The 25,379-nt window shown below is 49.8% G+C and overlaps 1 protein-coding gene across 1 annotated transcript; it reads right to left on the minus strand.

Moving 5' to 3' along the window:
• Positions 1 to 16,692: 16,692 nt before the first annotated feature.
• Positions 16,693 to 23,898, minus strand: LOC149332720 (uncharacterized). Its single transcript, XM_089557540.1, has 3 exons — positions 23,124 to 23,898; positions 18,928 to 19,406; positions 16,693 to 18,864 (listed from the first exon to the last, which is right to left on the minus strand). Exons 1-3 carry the CDS (start codon positions 23,896 to 23,898, stop codon positions 16,693 to 16,695), a joined length of 3,426 nt encoding a protein of 1,141 aa, XP_089413666.1.
• Between the last annotated feature and the right edge of the window lie 1,481 nt (positions 23,899 to 25,379).

Here is a 25,379-nt window from a genome sequence, read left to right on the forward strand (position 1 = left end):
GTGGATTCTTCTTACAACAGCCAAAAACACTAAGGCCGCTAAAAGTGGCGCTTATTTCTTATAAAACTGCGGCCTACTTGTGCAAAGCAGAGCCTGTCGCAGCTCTTTCCAGGCTATCTAGGGCGGTCATTTAATCCTCGTCGAGACCTTGCTGCCAACTATCAAATTCAGGGACGGGGTATCACTAATCATGGATGAAGTGTGCATGGAAACTGGTGGCAGGTCGGCCACATAATTGAGATTCCTGGCAGTAGGGAGAGCTCGCGCTTGGTGTTCAACGTCTCCGTCAGAGCAGGAGCTTCTGCGATTTTGTGGTCCGCAGGAACATAGTTATCCGAGGAAACATCTGGTCGGCTATGGATCCACGAAGCGCGTTGCCACAAATCTGCATGTTCCTGGTCACGCGTGTTTTCGAGCTGCTTCTACCGTACCTGGGCTGATGCAGCGACGAAGTAGCGCAGCGCTTGTGGCGCAGAATGCATCCGTTGCACTGTCCGCTGTATGACAAGGCCTGCACATAGTAGCGGCGCTAAAGATGGAGACGACTGGGCAGGCTATGCATGCCACGTGACCGGCATGGCTGGTAGGGATTTCAGAATTGTGAAATCGTTGCTGTTAGTTGATCCGCGACCATGGTCAGTAGCTTCGCTTTCGACGATGCCCCTTTCTCACGCGCACCGCGCTTCTTCCATTCGGGATGTTTTGCCGAGCCAGCGAACGCGTAGGCAATGATTGCCCTCGTAGGCCATCGACGCGGGTTTGGCCGGCGTTTACTTACTATTTCAATACAGAGTTATAGCATATCGTTACCGTGTTTACTTCACCGTTTACAGTGTTACCGGATGCCGGACTTTCCGGTTAGCGCTGCGCACGCCAGTGCCGCCTTTTAATTCCATTTCTGGGTTGACATGCTCTTTCCGGGGCGGTGTCGTGAAGGTTGAGAGGCGCTATTTCATCTGTGTGCTTAGCGGAAGAACTACCTCTACAACTTCGGGGTAGTTCACCATGCCACCTCGTTCGCTGTAACCCAGGGGTGTGACCAGAGTTGTTCGCTGTATCTGCGACGAATTTGCGTTGCCCTTATGCATATTTTCACAGGAGCACCACAACCGCTCGTAATAAGCGAGCGTTCGTTATATGTGCGGCCATTAAAGTGGGCTGCACAGTACATCCGCTGATAATACACTAGTATCAAGAAAGTCTAGGTAAGGCTGTATATCTAAGGGTAGAGGAAGTAATGACCGATCGCAATATTTGCCATCTGCCTTGTGGAGAGGCCGCACAGGTAAGTAACAGCGAAGAGTGAGAAAAGCGAATGAATCAGCACAAAGCTTTCTCGCGAGCATGTCCGGAAAGTACAGGCGAGCACTTAGTCGTCTATTAATCACAGCTGCCAGAAAGGGGTTGTTTGTAGCTTTGAAAATAAATGGCTGAAACAAGTTGGTGGAAAAATGGTGCAGGCCACATTAACCACTCTCTATTACTTCATCAAGGGCGCCAAAAATTCTGTTGGCACAACGGTTGCATTTGATAGCGCCCCAGGAAAAGTCCACAAACATTCTATGTAGTGCAAGTATTTCTACTTCCTCGCACAATGCTGCACTTGCAAGAATGTTGCAGCTCGACGTCGCAATGAAGATATTGCCAATTTGTGTCCGTGCAAAAACTAAGCTTTCTCAACCCATCCAAGCGTGTTTTTTTATAATACTCTTTTTATCAGAAAAAAAGAGGTTGACGTCACCATATTAAGCCAATGTCGTAATTTCTTATTGCATTATAGTGCGAAGCCACGATTAGCTGTGTTTTTGAAGATACTGAGCTATAGGGGCTCGGTATATGTAATGTGAGTCACAAAGGTGATGTCGAATAGGTGATTTAAATAAAATATATTTGCTAAGTTCTAGATCTTAGGGAGAGCCAGTGCTCCCACGAGGCTCTCGTTGGGTGGGGGATGGGCGGTGGAGGGACTCTCGCACATTTTTTTAACATGCTATAGTGAAGGAGGGGGGGGGGGGGGGGGGGGGGGGACTGGCAAGTCGGTTTCGGGGCGACGGAAAGGTCTCTGTATGTAGGTGCCGCTACATGACAGTTTCGTTTCTCAGTAGTGCGCGGGAACGTACAGGGCGCGTGCGGCGGCAATTTTGGGGCCCTGTAAGTACACTGCGAACAATAAGGTCCCAACTGACTCAAGCTTCAGGGGAAACCTATTACTCGCGCGACGGGGTCTCCCAAACTGCTCAAGCAGGAGGGCTTTGTAGATGCAGAATTCACCGGCTTTTCGCCTTGCACCTCATAAGGTGGATTATAGCGTATACATAGCCGATTTTCATTAATTTCAAGTTCATTTCATTTTGCGGTTGTTGCCGTAAATTCATCCTTTTGCTGTGGACAATAAAATAAAATGGGTAAATTGAGAACATCTCGCATTAAACAATTTAGTCATGCTTAAGTAACGCACTAAACACGGCAAAAGGAAGGCAGGAGATGACACGAGCGCTGACTAAGAACTGGTTATTTTTTCTGGGAAAAGTATATAAAGGCGCAGGACACAGGGAACAACCCCAAAAAACAAAAGAACAAAGGTTAAAACTTAAAAACCATACTGCGCATGCACATCACATTCGAGTAATGATGTCTTTTTCAATGAAATTCGAAGACTATCTTCCATAGTAGACGGCACTCATATCTCCTGAACCTCGCACAATTGCCATGAAAGCCTGACTCCTTATCTACAAAATAGAGAGATTATGAAGCAATACACTCATCTGCTTCCTTCCTGATCATAAAGGCCTCGACCAACTCCCTACAAATGCAAACAGGGTTATTAAACAAGACACTTGTCTTCTTTACTGAGGGAAGCAATTGTGGCACTCGCGGCAATGCAAAGCCAAGTTGTACGACACCGTTGCTTTTTTCACCCACCTCTGATGTTCGAACAAATGCCCACTGCTTCCCCACTGAGAAAGACAAGTCTCCTGTTTATTCACCCTGATCGAAATTGTAGGGAGATGGTAGAGGCCTTTATGATGAGGAAGGAAGGAGATGAGCGTGTTGCTTCACCATCCATCAATTTCGTAGATAAGGAGTCAGGCTTTCATGGCATCTGTGTGAGGTCCAGGAGATAGAGGAGTGCCGTCTACTATGGAATATAGACTTCGAATTTTGTTGAAAAAGATGTCATGACTCGTCGACTATGATGTGCATGCGCAGTATGGTTTTTTAGTTTTAATATTCGTTCTTGTTTTTTGGATTGTTCACTGTAACCTGCGCCTTCAGATACTTTTCCGAGAATGTAATAACCAGTTGTTAGTCAACGTCTGTGTCGTCTCCAGACTTCCTTTTGTCCTTTTTACTTAAGCATGAACCCTTACCAACTAGCCCAGTTTTATGTTCTCGTAAACAAATATTTGCATATTTTTATTTTGTATATCGATGTGCCAGAAAAAAGAAAACGCATAGCAAGGTTGACTGAAACTCACCTGCGTTCTAATTTTTTTGTCCTGAACCCGTTTGAACCCGTTTGAACCGGTTCGAGACGTCCGAACCGGTTCGAACCGGAACGGAATGGCCCTCTGGAGCCGAACCCGGAACTGAACCCGAAAGGCGTGAACCCGAACCCGAACCGAACCCGAAAAAATGCCGGTTCGACACCCTGGTCTTTATGAACCACAGTTGAACAATGACGAGGTCGCGGCCGCACCCTTTGATGAAAAGTTTACCTGCAGTTTTCTACAGTGCACCCAAAAACTCGAGTGTAATCAACAGAAGTGTTGAGACGCGGAGCCTTCAGACAACCTCGAGCTCGGTACGCATTCCGCCAAAGCTGCAACACAGGCGCTGCGCTTCTGCTCTACATCGGAGCCCGGACGTTCACTAAAAAGCACCGCTGGTTGGCAGTCTGGTAACTGTGGAGGAGGGCCTATTTCCCAAGAGTCAGTGCGCAAAAGGGCCCTCGGCAGCGGCGTCAGAGGAGGATGGCTTGCAGAGGCTGAGCGCACTCTCTCCTAGTTTTTTTTCCTCCATGCTCCCGAAGGAGGGCTTCCACGACGCCGGACAAGAAGACGCGACCCCGGTCACTGAGCAATTCCTGAGGCGCACCGTGACGAAGAATGATGTGCTGAAGTATGAAACCGGCTACGTCAAAGGCCGTCGCAGCTGGCAACGGGGCAGTTTCGGCATAGCGCGTGAGATGATCAATGGCGACGATGATCCAGCGGTGCCCTGCGGCAGTGATGGGAAGAGGGCCATAAAGGTCAATTCCAACACGGTCGAATGGCCGGGCAGGACACGGTAAAGGTTGCAGAGGAGCATGTGAGTGCGGTGGTGGGTTCTTGCGACGCTGGCATTCCAGGCAAGAGCGTACGTACTGGCGGACAAAACGGTACATGCCCCGCCAATAATACCGAAGGCGTAGGCGGGTAAAAGTTTTCAGCAGACCGGCATGAGCGCATTGCGGGTCGTCATGATAACTGGCACAAATGGCGGAGCGGAGATGCCTTGGAATCACGAGCAGCCATTTGCGACCATCGGGGACGTAGTTCCGACGGTACAGCAGCTGGTCACGCACGACAAAGTGATGAGCTTGACGACGGAGCGCTCTAGAAGGGAGGCGCGCTGAGCGGTTGGCTAAGAAATCCAGAAGAGAAGTAATCCAAGGATCCTTGCACTGCTCAGAAGCCATATCAATGTTGTCAAGAGAAGGTGTGATGCCGGAAATAGATAGTGGGTCAGGACCAGAGGTCAGAGGGGAGCGTGAGAGAGCGTCGGCATCGGAGTGTTTACGACCGGAACGATAAATGACGCGAATGTCGTAATCTTGTAAACGGAGAGCCCAACGAGCTAGGCGGCCAGATGGATCTTTGAGTGAAGACAGCCAGCAAAGGGCATGGTGATCCGTAATAACATCGAACGGGCGCCCATATAAGTAAGGACGAAATTTTGTGATCGCTCAAATAATCGCCGAACATTCTTTTTCTGTGACGGAATAATTAGTCTCCGCTTTTGTGAGTGTACGGCTGGCGTAAGCAACGACGTACTCATTGAAACCAAGTTTTCGCTGAGCTAGAACGGCACCGAGACCAATGCCGCTGGCGTCCGTGTGGAGTTCAGTACGCGCGGAAGGGTCGAAATGGCGCAGGATCGGAGGAGAGGTGAGGAGCTGGCGCAGCGTTGCAAAAGCTTCGTCACATGCAGGGGACCAAGCCGACGAGTCGTGGCCACCAGCGAGAAGTTGCGTCAGCGGGGCGATAACGGCAGCAAAATTCTTGATGAACCGGCGAAAGTAGGAGCAAAGTCCAAGAAAGCTTCTCAGTTCTTTCAGGGATGCGGGCTTCGGGAAATCAGCAACTGCGCGGAGCTTGGCAGGGTCCGGGAGTACACCATCCTTGGACACGACGTGGCCTAGAATAGTCAGCTGTCGGGCGCCAAAGCGACACTTTTTCAAGTTCAGCTGCAGGCCAGCATCACTGAGACAGCGAAGAACACTCTCGAGGCGCAGCAGATGAGACGGAAAATTCTTGGAGAAGATGACAACGTCGTCCATGTAGCAGAGGCATGTCTGCCATTTAAGTGCACGGAGGATGTTGTCCATCATACGCTCAAAAGTGGCAGGCGCGTTGCACAGACCGAAGGGCATCACATTAAATTCATACAGCCCATCAGGCGTGATGAAAGCTGTTTTCGGGCGATCGACGTCGGCCATCGGCACCTGCCACTACCCAGAGCGCAGATCCAACGAAGAAAAGTACTCCGCTCCCTGCAGGCAATCCAGCGCGTCATCTATACGAGGCAGGGGGTAGACGTCCTTCCGAGTAATTTTGTTTAGCCGACGGTAGTCTACGTAGAATCTAATGGAGCCGTCCTTTTTCTTGACGAGCACGACCGGAGAAGCCCATGGGCTGTGAGAGGGCTGGATCACGCCGCGATGTAGCATGTCGTTCACCTGGTCATCAATGATGCGGCGCTCGGCGGAGGAGACGCGGTAGGGGCGTTGGCGCAAGGGTCCATGGGTGTCAGTGTCGATATGGTGGCGAACCGCTGCGGCACGACCCAACGGTGCTTGAGGAGAGTCGAAGGATGAGCGGAAGCGCTGCAGCAAAGCGATGAGCTGGGCGCGTTGGTGAGATGGTAGAGCGGCATCGACAGAATGGGAAAACATATCCGGGGAGGATGGGTCGGCGACGTCGGCGGGAGGAGTGAGGACGTTGATGTCATGGGCGTCAGGGTCATCAAGGATAGGAGAAGCGTCGTCGAGATCGATGACATCAACCGTGCCAAGCGATTCGCCCCGAAGTAAAGTGGTGGGGAATGGCAACGGGTTGGCGACGTACAGGGCGCCACAACCACCAGAAAGTGTGAGCATGGCATGAGGGAGCATGACAGATTTGCGGTGCGCACAAAGAGGAGAGGGTGAATAAAGGACAGTAGCGTCAGACAGGGCAGCACAAGTCAGCGGCACGAAAAGAGAAGAGAAAGCTGGTACGTCGACGTCGTCAGCGGCGAGAATAGGCGCGGCGGTAACAGGGGAGGCGTCCACAAGAGCATCACACAGTGCCGACAAATCAATTTCAGCACGTGCACAGTCAATGATGGCGTGATGCGCGGACAGAAAGTCCCACCCGAGGATGATGTCATGAGAGGAGCGGGTGAGAACGAAGAACTCAATGGTGTAGGAGAGGCCTTGGATGACGAGGCGGGCAGTGCACGCTGCCAGAGGGCGAATGGGGTCAGCACTGGCGCTGCGAAGCGAAAGGTCAAAAAGCGGCGTCATCACTTTTTTTAGTTTGCGGAACAAGTTGCGACTAATGATGGACACGGCAGCACCAGTGTCAATAAGCGCGTCAACAGTAACACCTTCAACGATCACTTCAATAACATTCATGGGAGCGGTGATAGGGCTTGAGACGGTCGTTGAAGGCGCAGTTCTTGCCTCCGGAACTGCGGCGCCTAGTTTTCCGCTTGGAGGGGTGGTGACCGGCGGCGCATAGGAGAGAGCGAACGGCGTCGAGGAGACGGCGACCGATGGCTTCGGGTGTAGGAGTCGGAGCGAGACGGAGAGGGATTCTGAGGAGGTAGAGGAGAAGTGACAGGGACTGAAGGCAACGGAACGTCGTACGTCGGTGGGCGCCCGTAGTCGTAAGGACGGGATCCGCGCGTGCGGCACCAGCGGGCCACATGACCAGCGAGACCGCAGGCATAGCAAATCGGGCGGTTATCTGGGGTGCGCCACGGATTCACAGGGCGGGGACCTGTGCGAGGCAGAGAATGGTGAGTGAGTGACAGTGCAGGGGCGAGCTGCTGCTGAGGGTATACGTTGACAGGTGGCGCATAAGAAGGCATAACCGGCTGAGGTCGTGGCCGGGCGACTGCTTCAGCATATGTCACCATTGCAGTTACCAGAGGGGGTGGATTAGCAGGCGGCAGGACCTCAGCTACCTGCTCCTGGATGACACGCTGAATAGAAGGCGACAGCGATGGCGTTGGAGCGGGTTGGCAGGTAACCAGCGACAATTGACGAGCGACCTCCTCCCGCACAAACTGCTTGATGTGCTGAAAAAGTGTCGGCTGATCGTGGGCAGGACTGCCTGCTGCCAAGCTCGAAATGGTGTCGTCCGAGCAAGTGGTACGGCGGGTGACATGTCGCTGTTTGCGGAGCTCGTCGTAGCTCTGACACAAAGACACCACGTCGGAGATGGTTTGGGGATCTTTAGATAACAACATTTGAAACGCATCGTCCTCAATCCCTTTCAGAATGTGTCGGATTTTGTCAGCCTCGCTCATAGATGGATTGAGCCGCTTACACAAATCAACGACGTCCTCGATGTAACTCGTGAAGTTCTCGCCGTCGTGCTGGGCACGACTGCGCAACCGTTGTTCAGCACGAAGTTTTCGGACAGCGGGGCGGGCGAATACGTCAGTCAGGCTGGCTTTTAGAGCTGCCCAGGTAGTAAAATCCGCTTCGTGGTTGCGGAACCGCAAATTGGCGACATCGGTCAAGTAGAAGATGACATTCGTGAGCTTAACGACGTCATCCCATTTGTTGTAAGCACTCATACGTTCGTAGGAGGCCAGCCAATCTTCTACATCGGTGTCATCAGTGCCGCTGAAGATCGCAGGGTCGCGCTGACGGACGGCACCGGAACAGATGACAGCGGTGGGGACAGGTTGGGCCGAAGTTTCGGATGTCGTGGTAGAGCCTGGTAGCCTGAGCATCGTGGCGTAGCTCCAGGAGAAGAGCAAGCAGCACCTCCACCTAGTGTAATGTGGGGACTCGCACAGTTAGTGTGGACCGCCACAGTTCTGAACCTTTGTATGTCAATGAACACCTTTGCCCGGCACAAAAGAAACTGCTTGCATTTGCTGTTAAAAAAAAGTATGAGCATCAGTGGAAGTCTGTTTGGTCACAAAATGGAAAGGTATTCATGAAGAAAAGTGATGGCTCGGCAGTTGTTCAGCGAGAAGGACCTCATCAAACTCTTTTCGCGGGAAAGTAGTCGTGCTGAGTCAGCAGCAGGCGATATTTATAGCTCACCTGGCCACTAAAGTCTGCTGTCCTTCTCCTCTGCAGTCAAAAAGAAAAAACAAAAATGACCTATCTTGAACTTGTCCTACCAGAACAAGTGAAGCTAAAGCACCGTAACTGTGAAACTGCTTTGCACCTAAACGCGCGCTCAGTGGGCAACAAACAAGATGAAATAGTTCTGTTATTAAAGCAGTTCTCGTTCGAGTTTACGATTTTGATGCTCACTGAAACGTGGTATCAACCTGGCTGCAAGATGCTAGAGCTGCCCGGTTACGAAGTATTTTTCCTTAACAGACCGAACAAACGCGGCGGCGGTGTCGCTATCTATACTCTCGCGTGCAAAAGGTGCCACATTCTGCCTAACCTTAGTGGAGTTACAGAAGATTATGAAGTCTTAACATTGAAAAATCGAAATCAGCTGATTTCTGTAGTATACAGCCCCCCAAATGGCAACATAAAAAATTTTACAGATTATTTTGACCAGATTCTAGAATATGCATCATTCAATAAATGTTCGCTTTTGTGTAGTGGTGATTTTAACATTAATATTCTTGACCACAGTGGTATTGTACGTGATTTCAAAATGAAAGTTCTCTCCTGTGGGTTTGTCAACTTAGTAGAAACAGCAACACGTGTCACATGAACGACTGCGTCGGCGCTTGATTTGATAGTCACGAATATTGAAACCAATGTACTCTCTTGTGGTACAATTGCTTCTGATGTGAGTGATCACTGTCCGGTGTTTGTCGTCTTTCAAAATAAGCTTGCTAAGCGAAACAATGTGAACGAGACCATTAGTGTTCAGCGCATGACAGATGCCTCACTGGAAACATTTAAGCACGATGTTACAAACTTCGACTGGTCTTGTGTGCTGCAAAAAACGGACGTCAATGATGCCTACGACTTATTTTTTCACCATTTCCTTCGTCTTTATTTGAAGCACTTTCCGCTCGAAAAGTACACCCCTTCCAAAAAGATAAGGAAACCATGGATTACACACGAACTGTTCAAAATGATAAAGGACAAAAATCGTTTGTATCAAATGTTCCTTCGAACACGTGTACAAGATGTACTTCTTTCCTTTAAGAAGCTAAGAAACCGTTTAAACTCGGAGCTACGGAAAGCAAAAAATTCATATTATCAGCACGTCTTTTCTACCGTAAGTTCAAAGAGACCTGATATAGCTTGGAAGGCTTTGAATGATGTCCTAGGTCGCCGTGTTGATAACCATGTTGCAAAAACTCTGCTACTAAGTGGCAAGGAAATAAAAGGAAGAGAACTCGCAGAATATTTTAACAAACATTTTTCAATAACATTTCTTCATCTCAAGACCCTACGGACAGTGATGTCGCCGCTTACCCTAGCCAGGTTAGCGAGACTATATTTTTCGAGCCTGCTGATGAAAATGAGGTTTATAACGTGTACATGGGAATCAGTAACAGCAAAGCCTTAGATATCAATACAATGCAGATGAAACCACTGAAATATGTCTTGCACACAATTTGTCCCTTGCTTTCTCACATCTATAATCTTGCACTGGAATGCGGGGTTTTCCCAAACGGAATGAAAACTGCAAAAGTGTCTGTAATCTATAAAGGGGGCGACCGAAATTTACCAGCAAACTACAGGCCTATTTCAGTGCTCCCTGTGTTTTCCAAGGGACTGGAAAAAGTTATTTCGTCAAGAATCACAAAGTTTTTCGACAAACATAGAGTAATAACTGAGTCACAATTTGGTTTCAGAACTGGTAAATCCACAGAAACAGCCTTACTAACAATGAAAGAAATTATTTTGAGCAACATTAATGAGAACTTGTATACGATATGCCTTTTTCTTGATTTCAGTAAGGCGTTTGATTGCTTAAACCATACGAGTCTTGCTAGCAAAATTCAAATGTATGGTATCCGTGGCAAACCACTCAGTTTGCTTGAAAGCTACCTCCAAAACAGAAGTCAGTCGGTGTCTGTAGATAATGAATTTTCTTCCCTTTTGCCTATCAGCTGCGGTGTCCCACAAGGAAGCGTACTGGGACCTCTTTTGTTTAATGCGTACCTAAATGATATTGTTAGTATAGACCCTTCCATTGATTTTGTAATATATGCTGATGATAGCACAATACTTCTTTCAGGCCCTAACCTTAACGATTTAATTGTGAAATGTAATGACACACTCAATAAATTATCTAGGTGGTCAATGATGAATAAATTAAAGATAAATCCTACAAAGTCCAAGGCTATAATATTTCGCGCTAGAAACAAACCGATAGCACCCAGCTGCACGATCAACTTTGAAAACCAACAAATAGAAATTGTTGAAGACCACAAGATCCTTGGAGTGTATTTTTCCTGTCATCTAAACTGGGATGCCCACGTCGAGCACCTCTGCAAAAAACTCTCTTCTGTTTGCGGAGCCCTTTCGCGATGCCGTGACACCTTACCTTTTAAATGTAAATTACAAATTTATTATGCATTATTTTTTTCTCACCTTAACTACTGTAGCTTAGTATGGGCCACAATGACTATAACTAACATAAATAAGCTTTTAGTATTGCAAAAGAAAATTGTTCGAATAATCGCCAATATTGATAACATGACTACCACCAAATACGCCTTCCAAACATATAACATTCTTCGCATTGATTTTTTATATAATTTTAAGTTATTGCAAAGAATGTATTTTTCCACAGCATCAATTGTCAACTTTTACTCGGCCCTATCATCTTTGGACACGCGTCGGGCTAACATACATACAAGAAGTACTAACTCATGAAACATACCACGCTTTCGCACCGATTATAAATTACAAATGTTGTCTCATAATCTTCCCCATGTTTTAAACACATATCAACACACAGCAGAATATAAAAAAGCTGAGCTGCGAAAATATTTTGTTCATATGCCATTCCATGCCTCCACTTCTTGATTTTTGAACGTTTGATTTAGTGTTAATCTACTTTTCCCCTCACCATATGTATGACCATTTTCAGTGTTCTCATCTTTTTTTTCTATTTTTATTATTCGAGTCAATGTATATATGTGTCGAGTGTTTTCTGTATTTAATCTACTACTTTATGTGTGACTGGTTTTTGTAAATTTCTTGTGGCGCTCGTGTGCTACTGCTTGTAGGGGTTTCCTGGACCCAGTCAAGCTGCCCAGGCAGCTTTTAGCCAGGAAACCCTCCAGTTGAAACTGCAAAATAAACTTATTGACTATTGTTCCAGCAGTGCTGCTCAGCAGGCCGGCGTTCGCAAGCGCGCACCCGGGCTTCGTCAGCTTCGTCTTCTGTCTTCTTCCTCCTTCATCGGCGCTAGCCGCTGGGGCAGCAAACCCAAACTCTCTCGCTTACAAAGCATTTTAGCCCTTTCTACGGAATATTTTTCTAACGTGAAAAAAAAAAAGCTATCTGTGGTTCTTTTGCGCTGCAAAGCTAATGAATAGGCTTTGTCGAGGTGAGAATGTAATGTTCAGATGGAAAAATGTTCATTTTGGATCGAAATAAGGAGCGGAGTTAGAAGATAATAGAAACATGGAAAGCTCGGCCCTTTTAATGTTTTCCCTTACATTTTTATTATTGCTGCTGCTAATCACTGCTGGTGATATCTGTACTTATCGTTGTTCTCACTCCTGCTTGGAGTTATACGACTTTTCAGCATAGTAAACAAGTAAATAAACTCCAAACTTCCCTGAGTGGCCTGCCCATTGCACTCATCAAAATGAGGCAGAGCCCAAATGAAGCTTTTGTGGTACGTTCGTGCTTCTAAAGCTTTTACGGGCACATCAGTGTATAACTATGTGGCAGATAGGACGATAAACAATATATCATGTTATCGTATACAACACCACATTGTGGAGAGAAGAGCTTGTGTTTTATTTATCTTTTGGAAATAACGAAGGTGGGAGTCACTAGTGCAGCGTTATATTTCTAAAATAATTCCTCCTATTCTTAAATTCGCCAAAAAGGGCATTATAAATACGGTGCTTTCGAGAAAACTCGCACCTGACAACCCCAATTTCTTTATTCTACGTTTAAAACTGCCATCACGCGGCAAGGACTTTCTTTAGCAGTAAACAGTCGTTTTCGATGTTTCGAAACCTAGTTCAAAGGCATGTTAGAGTTAATGCGTTTTCTCTTTTATTTTATTGCAAAACTGCACCGCTATCTTGTCATAGCTATGTGCTCCAGGTTATTACAGGCAACCTAGTTCTCTAGTTGGTATAGGCGTTCTTTATTTGCGGCCATCGATGTTGTGTCAGGTGCGGCAATAATCATAGTCCCCCGCGTACTCGGAGCATATCGGAGCACCGCCGTGTACACAGAGCTGGTAAAAGTTAGTTTTGAAGAAAGGAAACGATACAGTAACTGTCTCACATATCTGGGTGGACAACAGAACCATACCGTAAGGGAAGGGATAAAGAAGGGAGTGAAAGAGGAAAGAGAGAAAAGGGTGTCGTAGTGGAGGTCTGCGGTATAATTTCAACCACCGGGGATCTTTAACGTGCGCTGACATCGCACAGCACACAGGCGCCTCTTGCGTTTCACCTCCATCGAAACGCGGCCACCAAGGTCGGGTTCGAACCCGGCTACTCCAGCTCAGTAACCTAGCGCCACAGGCGGCCAGTTCCGTTTCGGTATGTTTCGGCGCTACGCGGTTACCCCAGCTACGTGTGACCGCGTAGTTTCGCTTTCAACCGCCCCTCTAAGTGCTGCTCGGGTGAAGCTTGTGCCTCGGCACGAACCTCCATTGCTTTTTACTCCGAAAGCACAGCTGCTGCATTCACCGCCGGAATCTGACCTCAGGGTGAAGGGACGTCTCGTGGACCTTGACGAGGCGATGAAGAAATTAAAGCAGAAGCTCGGGGCGAGATAGCCAGGACAATAAACGTCTGACTGAAACTCGTGCATGCATCACTATAGAGAGCCCGACGCAGAGGCGATAGCAAGGGCGATAAGGGAGAAAGCAGTTACACGCGTGAGCAGTCCACCTCCGACGGATCTCGTGCCAGCAAAAATGTGGGAGACACTTAAGATTCGCCTTTAAAAATGGGTCGCAGCGGCGTTAATCGATCTCTTCAGCGGCTCCTCTTGCTTACGCAGACGAGGACATTGTTTCCTTTTTCCACCATCCCAATCGTTATGTGAAAGACCACACGACATAAACATAAAGTCCCGCAATAAAAAAAGCCGCTTTAACGTGCCTGCTAGGTCTGTCGTACGTCATGTCAACAAAGACGTTCGAAACATGCATAAGCTTCCTGGAAGCCGGCTGTGGACAAGATGAAGCTTTCCCCATATCTGCAGCACCCTCTTCGATCGATCCGCATAAAGCACTTCAGTAACGCCTAGCGCGGAGCCCAGAACATCGAAGCGATGAGCTGGCACGAGGCAAAATTATCTGGCTCGCAGCTGTTTTCAAACCACGTGTTCATGATAGACGAGTTCATAAAATGGAAGATAATCTGTAGTGTTTCAATCTTGACCAAAGGCTGTTCTGAGGCGACGAGGAATTGCACCTCATCCACTGCACTGTGCGGAGCGGATATATCTCGGCCAAGGAGAACGTAGAACCTGTTTATGAGCGCGTCGTATACGCGTTGTCAATGAAAAAGAGCCAAACACACTGCATTTTTCCTAGCGCTCGGGCGGTGGCGCTCGAGTTGCAGTGTGAATGCCTCTCTTTTCTCGCAGCTCGCTGCCGATGCTTACAGAAGAAAGAGAGAGGTAAAAATGAATAAAAGCGCTACGTTAGGGGTTAATTTTTGCTTACTGTTCCTTTGGTTTGGTTTGGTTCGTTTGGTTTATTGGGGTTTAACGTCCCAAAGCAACTCAGGCTACGAGGGACGCCGTAGTAAAGGGCTCCGGAAATTTCGACCACCTGGGGTTCTTCAACCTGCACTGACATCGCACAGTACACAGGCCTCTAGAATTTCGCCTTCATCGAAATTCAGCCGCCGCGGCCGGGATCGAACCCGCGTCTTTCGGGCCATCAGCCGAGCGCCATAACCACTGCGCCACCGCGGCGGGGCTGTTCCTTTGCTTTGGGTGCTGTGTATCCCTGCTGAAAAAAAGTTCTATGATGCAATAACCTCATAGATCCTTCATCATAGAATATCATACAATCTGTATGACATATCATACAATCTGTATGATATATCATACGAATTGTATGATATGTCATACAGATTGTATGATATTCTATGATGAATGATCTATGAGGTTATTGCATCATAGAACTTTTTTTCAGCAGGGATGCCAACATCCGCGTTATCATTGCCTGACTCGATCTCAACATTCGCCTTCTACGGTAGTAAAACTTTCTCTTTTCAAGGTCATCGAGCAAGTAATCTAAGATTTCGGCTAATTACTGCATGAATATTCATGTCAGCAGTCGAACAGACAGTCGAGCAGTATAGGTGCATCCACAAAAAAAATGGCTGAGGCTTAACTTGGTTAACCCTGATCAGATGCGAAACATATTGATGGCTAGGCTTGGTAATACATGGCTTTCCTTGGTTGAATACTTGGTCATTTTAATACAACCACTAGAAGCCTTCGTCGTGGGGGAAGACAACGGCATGGCTACAGCGGAACGCCGACTAACCCCGAGACGCGCGTTGGGTGGGCGCCTGGATTGCTACGGAAGCCGCGTCCGCCTGCCCGGTGGAGCGAGCGTTTCACCTACACCGAGTGTGAACGCGCGTTCGAAATGCGCGGGAATGCCGCTCGAGGACATTCCGGTGTCTGTGCGATGGCATCGTTCTCCCTCTCCCAGCGCGTGACGGCGATCTGTCGTGACGTCATGTGTCACGTGGTATGTCACGTGGTGTGACGTCACTGTACCACGTGGTCTGCACGGCGTGCAACCACAGCGACGGCGCGAGGTGAACCCCATCTTTCTCTATCGTGACGTCATGTGTCACGTGGTATGTCACGTGGTGTGACGTCACTGTACCACGTGGTGTGCACGGCGTGTAACCACGGCGAAGGGCTGTAGTGTACCTCCATCTTCCTCTGTCGTGACGTCATGTTCACGTGGTATGTCACGTGGTGTGACGACACTGCACCACGTGGTGTGCACGGCGTGTAACCACTGCGAAGGGCTGTAGTGTACCTCCGTCTTCCTCTGTCGTGACGTCATGTGTCACGTGGTATGTCACGTGGTGTGACGTCACTGTACCACGTGGTGTGCACGGCGCGTAACCACGGCGAAGGGCTGTAGTGTACCTCTAGTAATATGCTTCGCATAAAACACTAGCCAATATTCTCCTAGAAAAATTGCCTATCAGTCAAAGACCACCACTGCCAACCAATTGAGCCTTCGTGATGTCCAAATTGCACATGTCCAAAAAGTTGTGTAACGAAGCCTCTAAGCATTCAATAACTACGACGTGCATACGAGCTTAGAAAGGTGTTTCACATAACGTTTCGGAATCTGAGCTGAAAAAAAAAGGAATAGTTATCTATACATCTACAAATTTGATGTACATCGGATTGTTCAGCAGTGCCTACCGTGCTGCTTCTAATTGCGTAGGCAGCACAGCTAAGGAAAAATGGGAGAGTAGTAATGCCGATTGCAACGGGGATCCCGGAGGAACTGTCCTAGTAAAAAATAGTATTTTCGTCCGTTACTGAGGTGCGAGCGCAATTTTTGTATTGTGGTGAAAATTGCCGTCATCATGGTCGAATAGGCTGTAGAATACGGCCCCAGGCATTTGCACGTTAGTACGATTCTTGTAGGTCACAGACTTGCCATGGTTAAGGGCCTTGAGCTTGATCCAAGGCGTAGGCGTCTTGAGTAGTGTGTTACTTTTTGTCCATGAATTTCATAGTTTTCGCGCGTTTGATGGAGCTTTCGGTTAGGATTCCGAAGAGCTCTCAAAAGGCGGAAGAATTGTGCGTCAATGATTTTTTATTTTTGCGAATCTAGACATGACCGAACAAAGTTCATTGATAGCGAAACTAGAAATGAGGCAGTTACAGATGTAAATATGATCTGATCCTGGGCCGAGGTGCGCAGGGCTGCTTTTGCACGCTAAAAAATATCATAATGAATATGCACAGCCCCCAGGACCACAATAATGAGTAGTTCACCGAGGAATCTTCTATTGTAGCGCACGTGGAGCAGAGGGCCTCAACACATAGATGGCGTATTGTGGTCTGCCCAAACTGTGCGCTTAGTCTGGCGGTGGCCAGTCTTCATTCCAAGGAGAGGCCGTTGCCTCGGCTTGCCGACCGTGCCCCTGCTTGACTGCAGAACGCCGTGAAGCTTCGGAGCCCGATCGTTGCTGCCACCCTGAACGCGACACCTGGCAAGAGTCGCGCCCGACCGCCGCCATCGGGGAGCCTGGATCGCAGCTAAAAGCTTCGGCAAACTCGCGAAGGTGGCGCAAAGGCACGTTGACTCTGTCCTTGGCAGACAGGCGAGCCTTGTGAAGTGCCGGATCCACCGATTCGCAGTTGTCCAGTGCGAAGTAAATGAAGAACAGCTGATGCGATGTCAAGTCCGGCAGATCGTTGAGCCGGAGGTCGAGCTTCCAGATACGGCGGATGGGCAGAAGCTCGTCGAAGGCGCTCACCGCGAGGAGAAGGGCAGACGTGAGGTCCAGGAACGTCCGGCCCAGGCTGGACGCCGCTTCTCGGTCGATGGTGTGACCGACCCTTTGGAAGCAGTCCAGTAGATCGGCCAGCTGTGCTCGAGCCTCATCGCTGAAGCTCAGAGGGGCTTCGCGTTCGTACGGGTTCTCGTAGAGTAGCTGCACGAAGGCCCGGTAGAAACGCACCGCGACGCGCGCCAGGTAGAACACGAAGACAGAGCCCTTGTTTGGAACTGAGTCATTGAAGAGTGCCGCCGGGACGTGAACCATCTGGAAAGCACGCCTAAACGAGGCCTCAGTGGAAAGCTCAGTGAGGGCGGAGTTCCAGCGTCGCAGGGCCATGCTTTTGCGCAACAATCCAAGCAGCACGTCGTCTTGTCTGTGCCTGGAGAGGTTCCAGTAGAGCATGAGTGGATTGTGCCGCGACCTGTCCAGTTCAACTGCGCAAAGTCGCTGCGTTCCCGAGGCGAGGCCAAGCTGCGTCACCGCTCGCTGCTTGAGACGGTAGCGTACTAGGAGTGCCGAGAGCTCGTTGATCCAACGGAAGTCCGCGACGTGCCTGACGAACAATGCTTCTAGTTGAGACAACCACTCGTGTGTCCGCACGTCCTGGCCTGTTGAGTGGCGCCACTGGCGAGCTACCTTGGCCACGCACTCGGGCAGGGCTCGGTTAACGAGCCATCCGCACAGCAGTGACCTGTCTTCAGTGTCTCCGATTGTTCGCCCCATGACACTGTCCACGAAAAGGTTCTGCAGATTGTGCAGGTTTCGAGGGAGGAATGGCGCAAGGCGTACAATGACGAGGAAGCCCAAGTAGTTTAGCGTGTCTTCAGGTGACACCGACCGCAGAAAGATGTCTAGGTCTCCGTAGAAGTACGGCGCAGACCGGAGGACCACGTTTGTCTGGCTCGTGAGCTGTCGCGGGACGTTGGCCAGTAGTACTTTCAGGAACTGACGCAAACCGTCTTTCAAGTCGCCATACCGAACGGTGACGAAGGTGTGGTCGTCGCCATAGCTTGAGCGTCTCAACGCCCCAAAGCCAGCGCATATCGTGAACAGCCGATCTTCGAAATCTTTTGTGACGGACGCCTCCATTTCACTCACGATTTCATTGACGGCTTCTTTGAAGAGCTCGGCGGCGTCCGCTGCCCATTCGCTCACTTCGCCCAACAGGAATCGGGGCACATCGAGCTCCACCACAGTGGCGTCTAAGTTGTCGGGGCTCAGGCCGACGCTTACCTGCGCTATTGTGGGCAGGTCGAGGTCGCGTACTAGTTCGGCCGCGAAGCGCCATACTGCTTGGACGCCGTCTGGCAGTGGATCATTGCGAGGCCACTCCATTATTGTCCACTGGGCGAAGAGAATTCTCAGATTACTCGCGGCAGGAGGATAGTTCGTGATCCAGTTCACACAGGTGGCGTGGAGTTCCGCCGCCATCGCGACGTCTTTCTCATTATGTCCACTCAGCTGTTCGAGCAGATGGCGCGTGAGCGCTTCTTGGAGCAAGGTATCCCGTGAGATGAGAGAGCCTGTGCTCGCCCAATGCGCTTGGTGCTGGCTCGTCCAAGTAGCGCAGACGTGATTGTAGAAGTCTTCGCATGGTTGAATGTCGTGGCTGAGAACGCTGCTTATATACTGGGCCTCTTGATTGCAATAGTCGGAGGTACAGTAGTAAGGATCCAGCTTCACCGTCGGAACCGGCGGAGGCGTCGTTCGTGGTGGAAACGATGATGTCATCTCTTCCGTTGTCAACTCCTCGGGTGGTGGTCGAGTGAAGGTGTAGTCGGGAAAGGTTGGCAACGGAACAGTGTGTACTGGTGGTATAGGTCTGGGTCTGACGTAGAGGGCGTAGTATATTGCAATGACGCAGAGGATCACGACCAGCGTGGCGAAGATTGTGGTGAGCAGCAGAAACCAGAATACGGGCGTGGTTGACCGGCCAGAGTACTCCTCGGAGAACTGTTCACCAGATTTGCTGATTATAAGAACTGAAGCTGTCCCTGATCGAGACCTCATAGGGGACAGCATTATGCGCCTCTGGGAGCCGTGTTTATGCCGCCTCCTTCTGGAGCTACGTCTTTTCCTTCTCGGAGACCTTCGAGATCTTGTCCTGCTTCTGGATCTTCTGCTCTGCCGCCGTCGGGATTCTCTGCTTCGTTTCCGCCTTCTGTGCTTTCTTCTTGACTGTTTGCTTCGTTTGTCCCTCGAGTGTCTGCTGCTTCTACTCTTGGATCTCCTGCTGCGGCTTTTGGATCGTTTCTTGGACCTACTCTTGGACCTTCTCTTCCTGCTGCCTGCGATTTTAGATTCTCTGGTCGGCGTTGTCTCCCATTGCTTCTCGCGGCTTACGCTTTCAGTGCTTATTATTGGAGAGCTTGTCTCGCTGCGCCGCTTATCAGGGCTCTCACTATGCTCAGCACTCCTTTTGCTTCTTGACCTCCTTTTATGCCTTGATCTGTGCCTTCTTTTGCGGCGCCGGCTTTTGGACTCTTTGCTGGACTTTGCTCCTAGTTGCCTACCGGGACTCAAGCTTTTAAGTATAATTTCGTTGAACGACCTCGTATCAGGGCTTTCGGCGTATTCTGGACTCTTCTTCTTGTGACGCCTTCGCCGCGACCTGCTCCTAGAGCGGCTGTGACGAGATCGCTTGCTTTTTCTACTACTTCGAGACCGGTGGGAGTGCTGGCTTTTGCTTCGCCTGGATTTTCGTTTACTGCCAGATCTCTTGCTTCTACGTGATCCGCTCAAAGTTTCAGAGGATCTAGGACTTCTGGACTCCCCTTCAGAGCTTCTGCTCTTGGACTTGCGTCGCTTTGACCTGCGCCTTCTGGATTTCCTGGAATGACTATGATGGCTCCGCGAGCCTTTCGTCTTTCGCCTTCTGTGGCGCCTTCTCTCATCTCTTCTGCCCCTTCGGGACCTGGTGCTCCGCGGTGATCTCTCGCCTTTCCTCTCGGATTCTTGAGTTGCCGACACCGTGCTTGTTACGGGGCTCGTTGGTCCTGATGGGCTGGAACGGCTTGAGGTAATCGATGCACTCGAGGTTGTTGCTGGGCTCATTACACCAAGAGGGCTTTTAGGGCTGCGAAAACCGTGTGGGCTGTGCAAGATTTGAGGGCTCCCAGGACTCATGATAGGAGAAGGACTGGTGGGACTCGCAACGCTGCGTGGACTCAATATGCTTCGAGGGGATCCTGGGCTCTTTACACCAGAAGGACTGGTGGGACTGGCAACGCCGTGCGAACTCTGTGGGCTTCGAGGACTTTTCTTATCTCCCCTTCGCTTTCGGCTTCTGTGGTGTCTGTGGTGCCCGTGTCTCTTTCTTCTTTCCTGCCCACTGCGCTCCCTATGACTCCTGTGGCTTCTGTGGCTTCTGTGACGACTGCGATGGCTTCCGCTCCGAGGACTTTTCTGATTTTCATGCGTCCTTTTACTTCGGTGACTTCTGTGATGGTGTCTGTGTTTATGTCTTTTGCGGTGGCCATGCCGGTCGCCGTGTCTGCTTCCCTCACTTCGCGTACTTCTAGGTGAGGAACGGCTTTTCCCTTCGTCTTTACTGCCTGTAGAGCGACGTCCTGTCATTTCTATATCCCTATATTGCCTTGACAGGTCCGAAGAGCTTCCCGACGGACTCATTGTTGAAGTTTTTAGAGAAGGCATCTTGTCCTGTTCCAATCGTGAAGTTCTGCTAAAATAACTGAAGGGGATCTTGTCTTTCACGTGCTTCATCGACCCGGAACCGTCTTCGCGTGAAAGCTCGCTCGACTGAAGCTGCGTCGTGCTCCAGCTGAGCTCGTGATAGGTGCCCGACACACTAGGAATGTCTTTGGTGCACCAGTGAAAATCGTGAGGCCCAGGCCCTGTGCTTTCTGGTGCACCTTGATGGGTGTGTTTCTTCTTTCTGCCGTGCATCCCGTGTCTTTTGTGACCTTTTGAGCTGCTCTTGTGGTGTTTCCTGTGAGATTTCTTCTTCCTGTGCCTGTGCTCTGACCTTGATTCTGACTTGGACTTGTGCGAAGACCGGTGCCTTCGCGGTGACCTTGATTTCCGTTCAGGTTTAGATTTATGCGGCTTTGGTGAGCCGGTTGGACTGAAAGAGCCTTTGGCGTCTGGTGACATTGACGATTCCTTTTTAGCAAGCGGCTGTCCTACATTTTCGGCGTCGTGGCCTTTTGAGCTGCTCTTGTCATGTTTCCTGTGAGATTTCTTCCTCCTTCTGTGCCTGTGCTTTGACTTGGACTTGTGCGAAGACCGGTGCCTTCGCGATGACTTTGATTTTCGTTCAGGTTTAGATTTATGCGGCTTTGGTGAGCCGGTTGGACTGGAAGAGCCTTTGGCGTCTGGTGACAGTGACGATTCCTTTTTAGCAAGCGGCTGTCCTACATTGTCGGCGTCATGGTCTTTTGAGCTGCTCTTGTCATGTTTCCTGTGAAATTTCTTCCTCCTTCTGTGCCTGTGCTTTGACTTGGACTTGTGCGAAGACCGGTGCCTTCGCGATGACTTTGATTTTCGTTCATGTTTAGATTTATGCGGCTTTGGTGAGCCGGTTGGACTGGAAGAGCCTTTCGCGTCTGGTGACAGCGACGACTCCTTTTTAGCAAGCGGCTGTTCTACAGTTTCAGCGTCATGGCCTTTTGAGCTGCTCTTGTCATGTTTCCTGTGAGATTTCTTCTTCCTTCTGTGCCTGTGCTTTGACTTGGACTTGTGCGAACGCCGGTGCTTTCGCGATGACTTTGATTTCCGTTCAGGTTTAGATTTATGCGCCTTTGGTGAGCCACCTGGACTGAAAGAGCCTTTGGCTTCTTCTGGCGGTGACAATTCTTTCTTCCGAAGCGGTTGTTCTCCAGTTTCGGCGTCTGGGAGACGTTTCGTTGGTGATTTCGGTTCTCGGACTACCGGAGAGACTGCTTCTCCGTGGGGAGGAGATGCTCTTCTATGAGGCGACACGGGTAATGGAGAGGCCGCGTCACTAGCGGGCTGCTCTCGACCCTTAGACTTCAGTTGTGACGTTCTTGGAGCATGACGGATCTGGAACGGTAATGTCTCAGGACTCTCTTGTCCGCGGCGGCTAGAGACGGTATTTCTTTTGGCTGGCGGTGTGTGGAAGCCTGGCTCCGATCCACTTGGTTGTGTCAGTTCCGGGCGGGGCAACGCTCCCCGTGTATATGGCGCCATCCCAATCGAAAACTTGAATTCGCGTTGATTACCTACGCCGACATCGTACGTCGATTCTGCAGGCTGACCCCGAGTTTCAGCCAACTGAGTTTCTTTTGCTGCTTCTTCACGTCTATGTTTTCTTTTGCCGCGCCTTGAAGTCTTCAAACTCGATTTCTTGTTTTTATCACCATCTGGCCTGTGGTGATGGTGGCGTTTTTTCTTGTGTTTCCGTTTATCGGTCGCCGCTGATTTCTCTGCATCACCAGCATTTTCTGGGTCGCGCTTGTGAAGTTTTTTTTCATCCAATTGGTCCTCTTTTTTAGACTCGCGAGTTTTCGGACTCTCACCCGCAGCAGTCATGACTCCAACCATGAACCGCTGACGGGCTAGTGTTTTGGCCTCTTGAGTACCGTCCAGTCGCAAGCGGCTCCTCGGACGCGGTATCCTCCCGGTGTCCCCGTGATCTTCAGGAAACGGAGCGCTCATCGGCGACACCTCCCTTGTCAAAATCCCTGGCGGTACGACTGGACCAGTGTCGAGAGTCTTGAGCTTGCGCTCTGCTCTATATCTCTCTGTCATGCTCTTTGTGGCATGCTCATCCCGCTCGCCGACCGCTCGATCCCACTTCTCGCTCTTCATTGTTTTGTCATGGCCGTGGACGCCTACTAACGTCCACTTCTCTTTCTTAGGTGCAGCACTGGCACTCCAATGTTTTCTTTCTTCGAGCTCCCTTTCGACGGTTCCGGCGTTAGGCACTTCGCTGTTCGACCGTGGAATTTCTTTCGGTACCGCCTTCCACACTTTCCCCCAAAGCGTGCTAAGTCGTGACGACAAACTGTGAAATAGCGTCGTACGGTGCTCAGGGACCGTCCACACTCTGGGCGACGCGTAGGCGACTGCGCTGCTGGATGACGTCGCTGGGGACACAGCCGATCGGTCTCGTCGAGCCGGCAGTCCGCTCGACGAACGCCTTTTGATCGACCCAGCAGCCAAGACTCGACTATCGGATTCCTCCACGTCGTGGGCCTTAACATGACGGCGGTCCTCAGTTCGCTTTCCAGGAGGCTGAGCTGGTTGGGCTCTGGAAGTCATCCGAGCTTTCGTCTCCGTCGCTAGTTCTTCTTGTGAAGGGCACGCAGCATCGAGGAGTGGCGCGGTTGATTCCACCTCGTCGCCCCCGTCAGAGTCATGTAGCGTGAGGACATCGTCACAAGAAGAGTCTCCAATCTGTTGGTGAACCCATCCAAAGCTTGTTTGTGAGGTGACAGGTTTCAGCGATGTCTTCTCCGTAGAACTGGTACTCTCCGTGACGCCACTGACCTTGCCGTATCGCTGCTGGTGAGGCTGCGTGGATATTTGCGTCGGAGAAGAAACAGGAACTTGACCTGGCTCATATATGTGCGTAGACGAAGCTATAGTTGCTTGCAGTAGAACTTGGTCTCCGCCGTCGGTCGCAACGTCGGCTTCAGACCGAGCGTCCAGTAGGCAGCTCTCGGACTGCGCTGATGCCAGCGCTGTCGCGGATAGGGACCGGCGGTGGGTGGCTGGTGCTACTTCCCGAGATTGGCCCCGGGAGTCAAAGCTCGACGGTCGCCCTGAGCGCTGGTGCTCCAGTTCTTGGGGATCCATGGACGAGGGTCTGAGTCCTGGCTGCGTTCGGTGCGAGGTCGATTATGGCGGAGGGTTGCTTCTTCTTCTAGCGCGTGGCGCTTCAGGCAGTTCACGCCCCGTGGTATTCTTCTTCTTCTTCTTCACCATATGAAAATGGCACGTACCCACACGGGGGGATTGGCCAAGGTACGGTGGTGAATGCCAAGGAGGTATATGTGCGGGGAAAAAAAACTAAGTAAAATAGTAGAATTTTGAAATTAGAAATTATGTATGAATTGTCACACTTACTAGTTTCTTCTTCCTCCCTTAATTTCGAAGATACACAGATTGAGTCTATTCTCTTTGGCGCCTCAAGTTTAGAAGAATACTACTCCGCCTAATTTTTGTTTTTCGTCTGAATTGCTATTTTTGCTAATCTCAGCAAAATGATTGTTTGGGCGTGTTGGAGCGACATTTCAAACACTTGAAGCACACAAACAGACAGGACGTAGAAAGAAGACGTTACACACACGAACGCTAACTTGCAACAAGTTTATTGGGAAGCGAAAGCGGATTTTAAACTGAGATATTTGCGTTGCCAATGGCTGGTTCACCTGCTGCTCTTGCATGATGTCCGGCAACGATTTGTTTATATGACGCTTTCGTTTCACAATAAACTTGTTGCTAGTTAGCGCTCGTGTGTGTAACACCTTCATTCTACGTCCTGTCTGTTCGTGCGCTTCAAGTATTTGGCATTTTTCCTGAGCTTACGACTGACATAAATTCTGTCTTTCGCTTCGATTCGGCGCCGCACCGCATGACATGCTTGAAAAAGATTTACCTCTGCTACTGTACTCAGACGCCCCTTCGACAATTGTACAAGTTTTAAAAGGTCACTGAATACGGAACTTCAGGCTTTGTCGAATCTGTCCGATCAGCGAAGGGAATTTGCTCGGCTTTGCAAAGAGCACGACAGGAATCACAAGTTGTAGGGCAGGCTGGTGACTGTGCATCTCAATTCCATTGGTGGAATTCGGAATGTATACGATATTGTAGGTAGCTGCTCTGAAAGCGAGAGGCGCTGTGTGTTGGTTTGGAACTTCTGTGCTTTTTGGCCAAAAATGCTTTGTATCTTGAAGCGTGTATACCATCTCTTAAAGCAAGATTTCGCCTATTGACGGTTCGAACGTTTTTGAAGTTAAGCGATTCGGGGCGACATGTGTCCCAGTTGTTCGTTTTAGTCAGCCTCGAGAACTCTTTAGGGTTAGTTTGTCCCGCTTTTATACTCCCCCGATCTATTTTTAATACTTCGAGTATCTGAAGTCATTCCGACGTGGAGCAACATTTCATTTGTTCAAATTACTTCCGATGATTCCTTTCCAAGCTATTAATGTATTCTCCTTTATTGAACAATGTTTTGCAAAAGTGCTTCATGATCTTTCGGTCCGAAGTGTCTAGTGCCACGGTTCCATGTGTCTAGAAAAGGCAGGCGTGGGCATTTTCTTGATACCCTTGATTTG

The sequence above is a fragment of the Amblyomma mixtum genome, chromosome 8 (genome assembly GCF_055824585.1).
Source record: "Amblyomma mixtum isolate Tamu chromosome 8, ASM5582458v1, whole genome shotgun sequence".
Lineage (NCBI taxonomy): Eukaryota > Metazoa > Arthropoda > Arachnida > Ixodida > Ixodidae > Amblyomma > Amblyomma mixtum.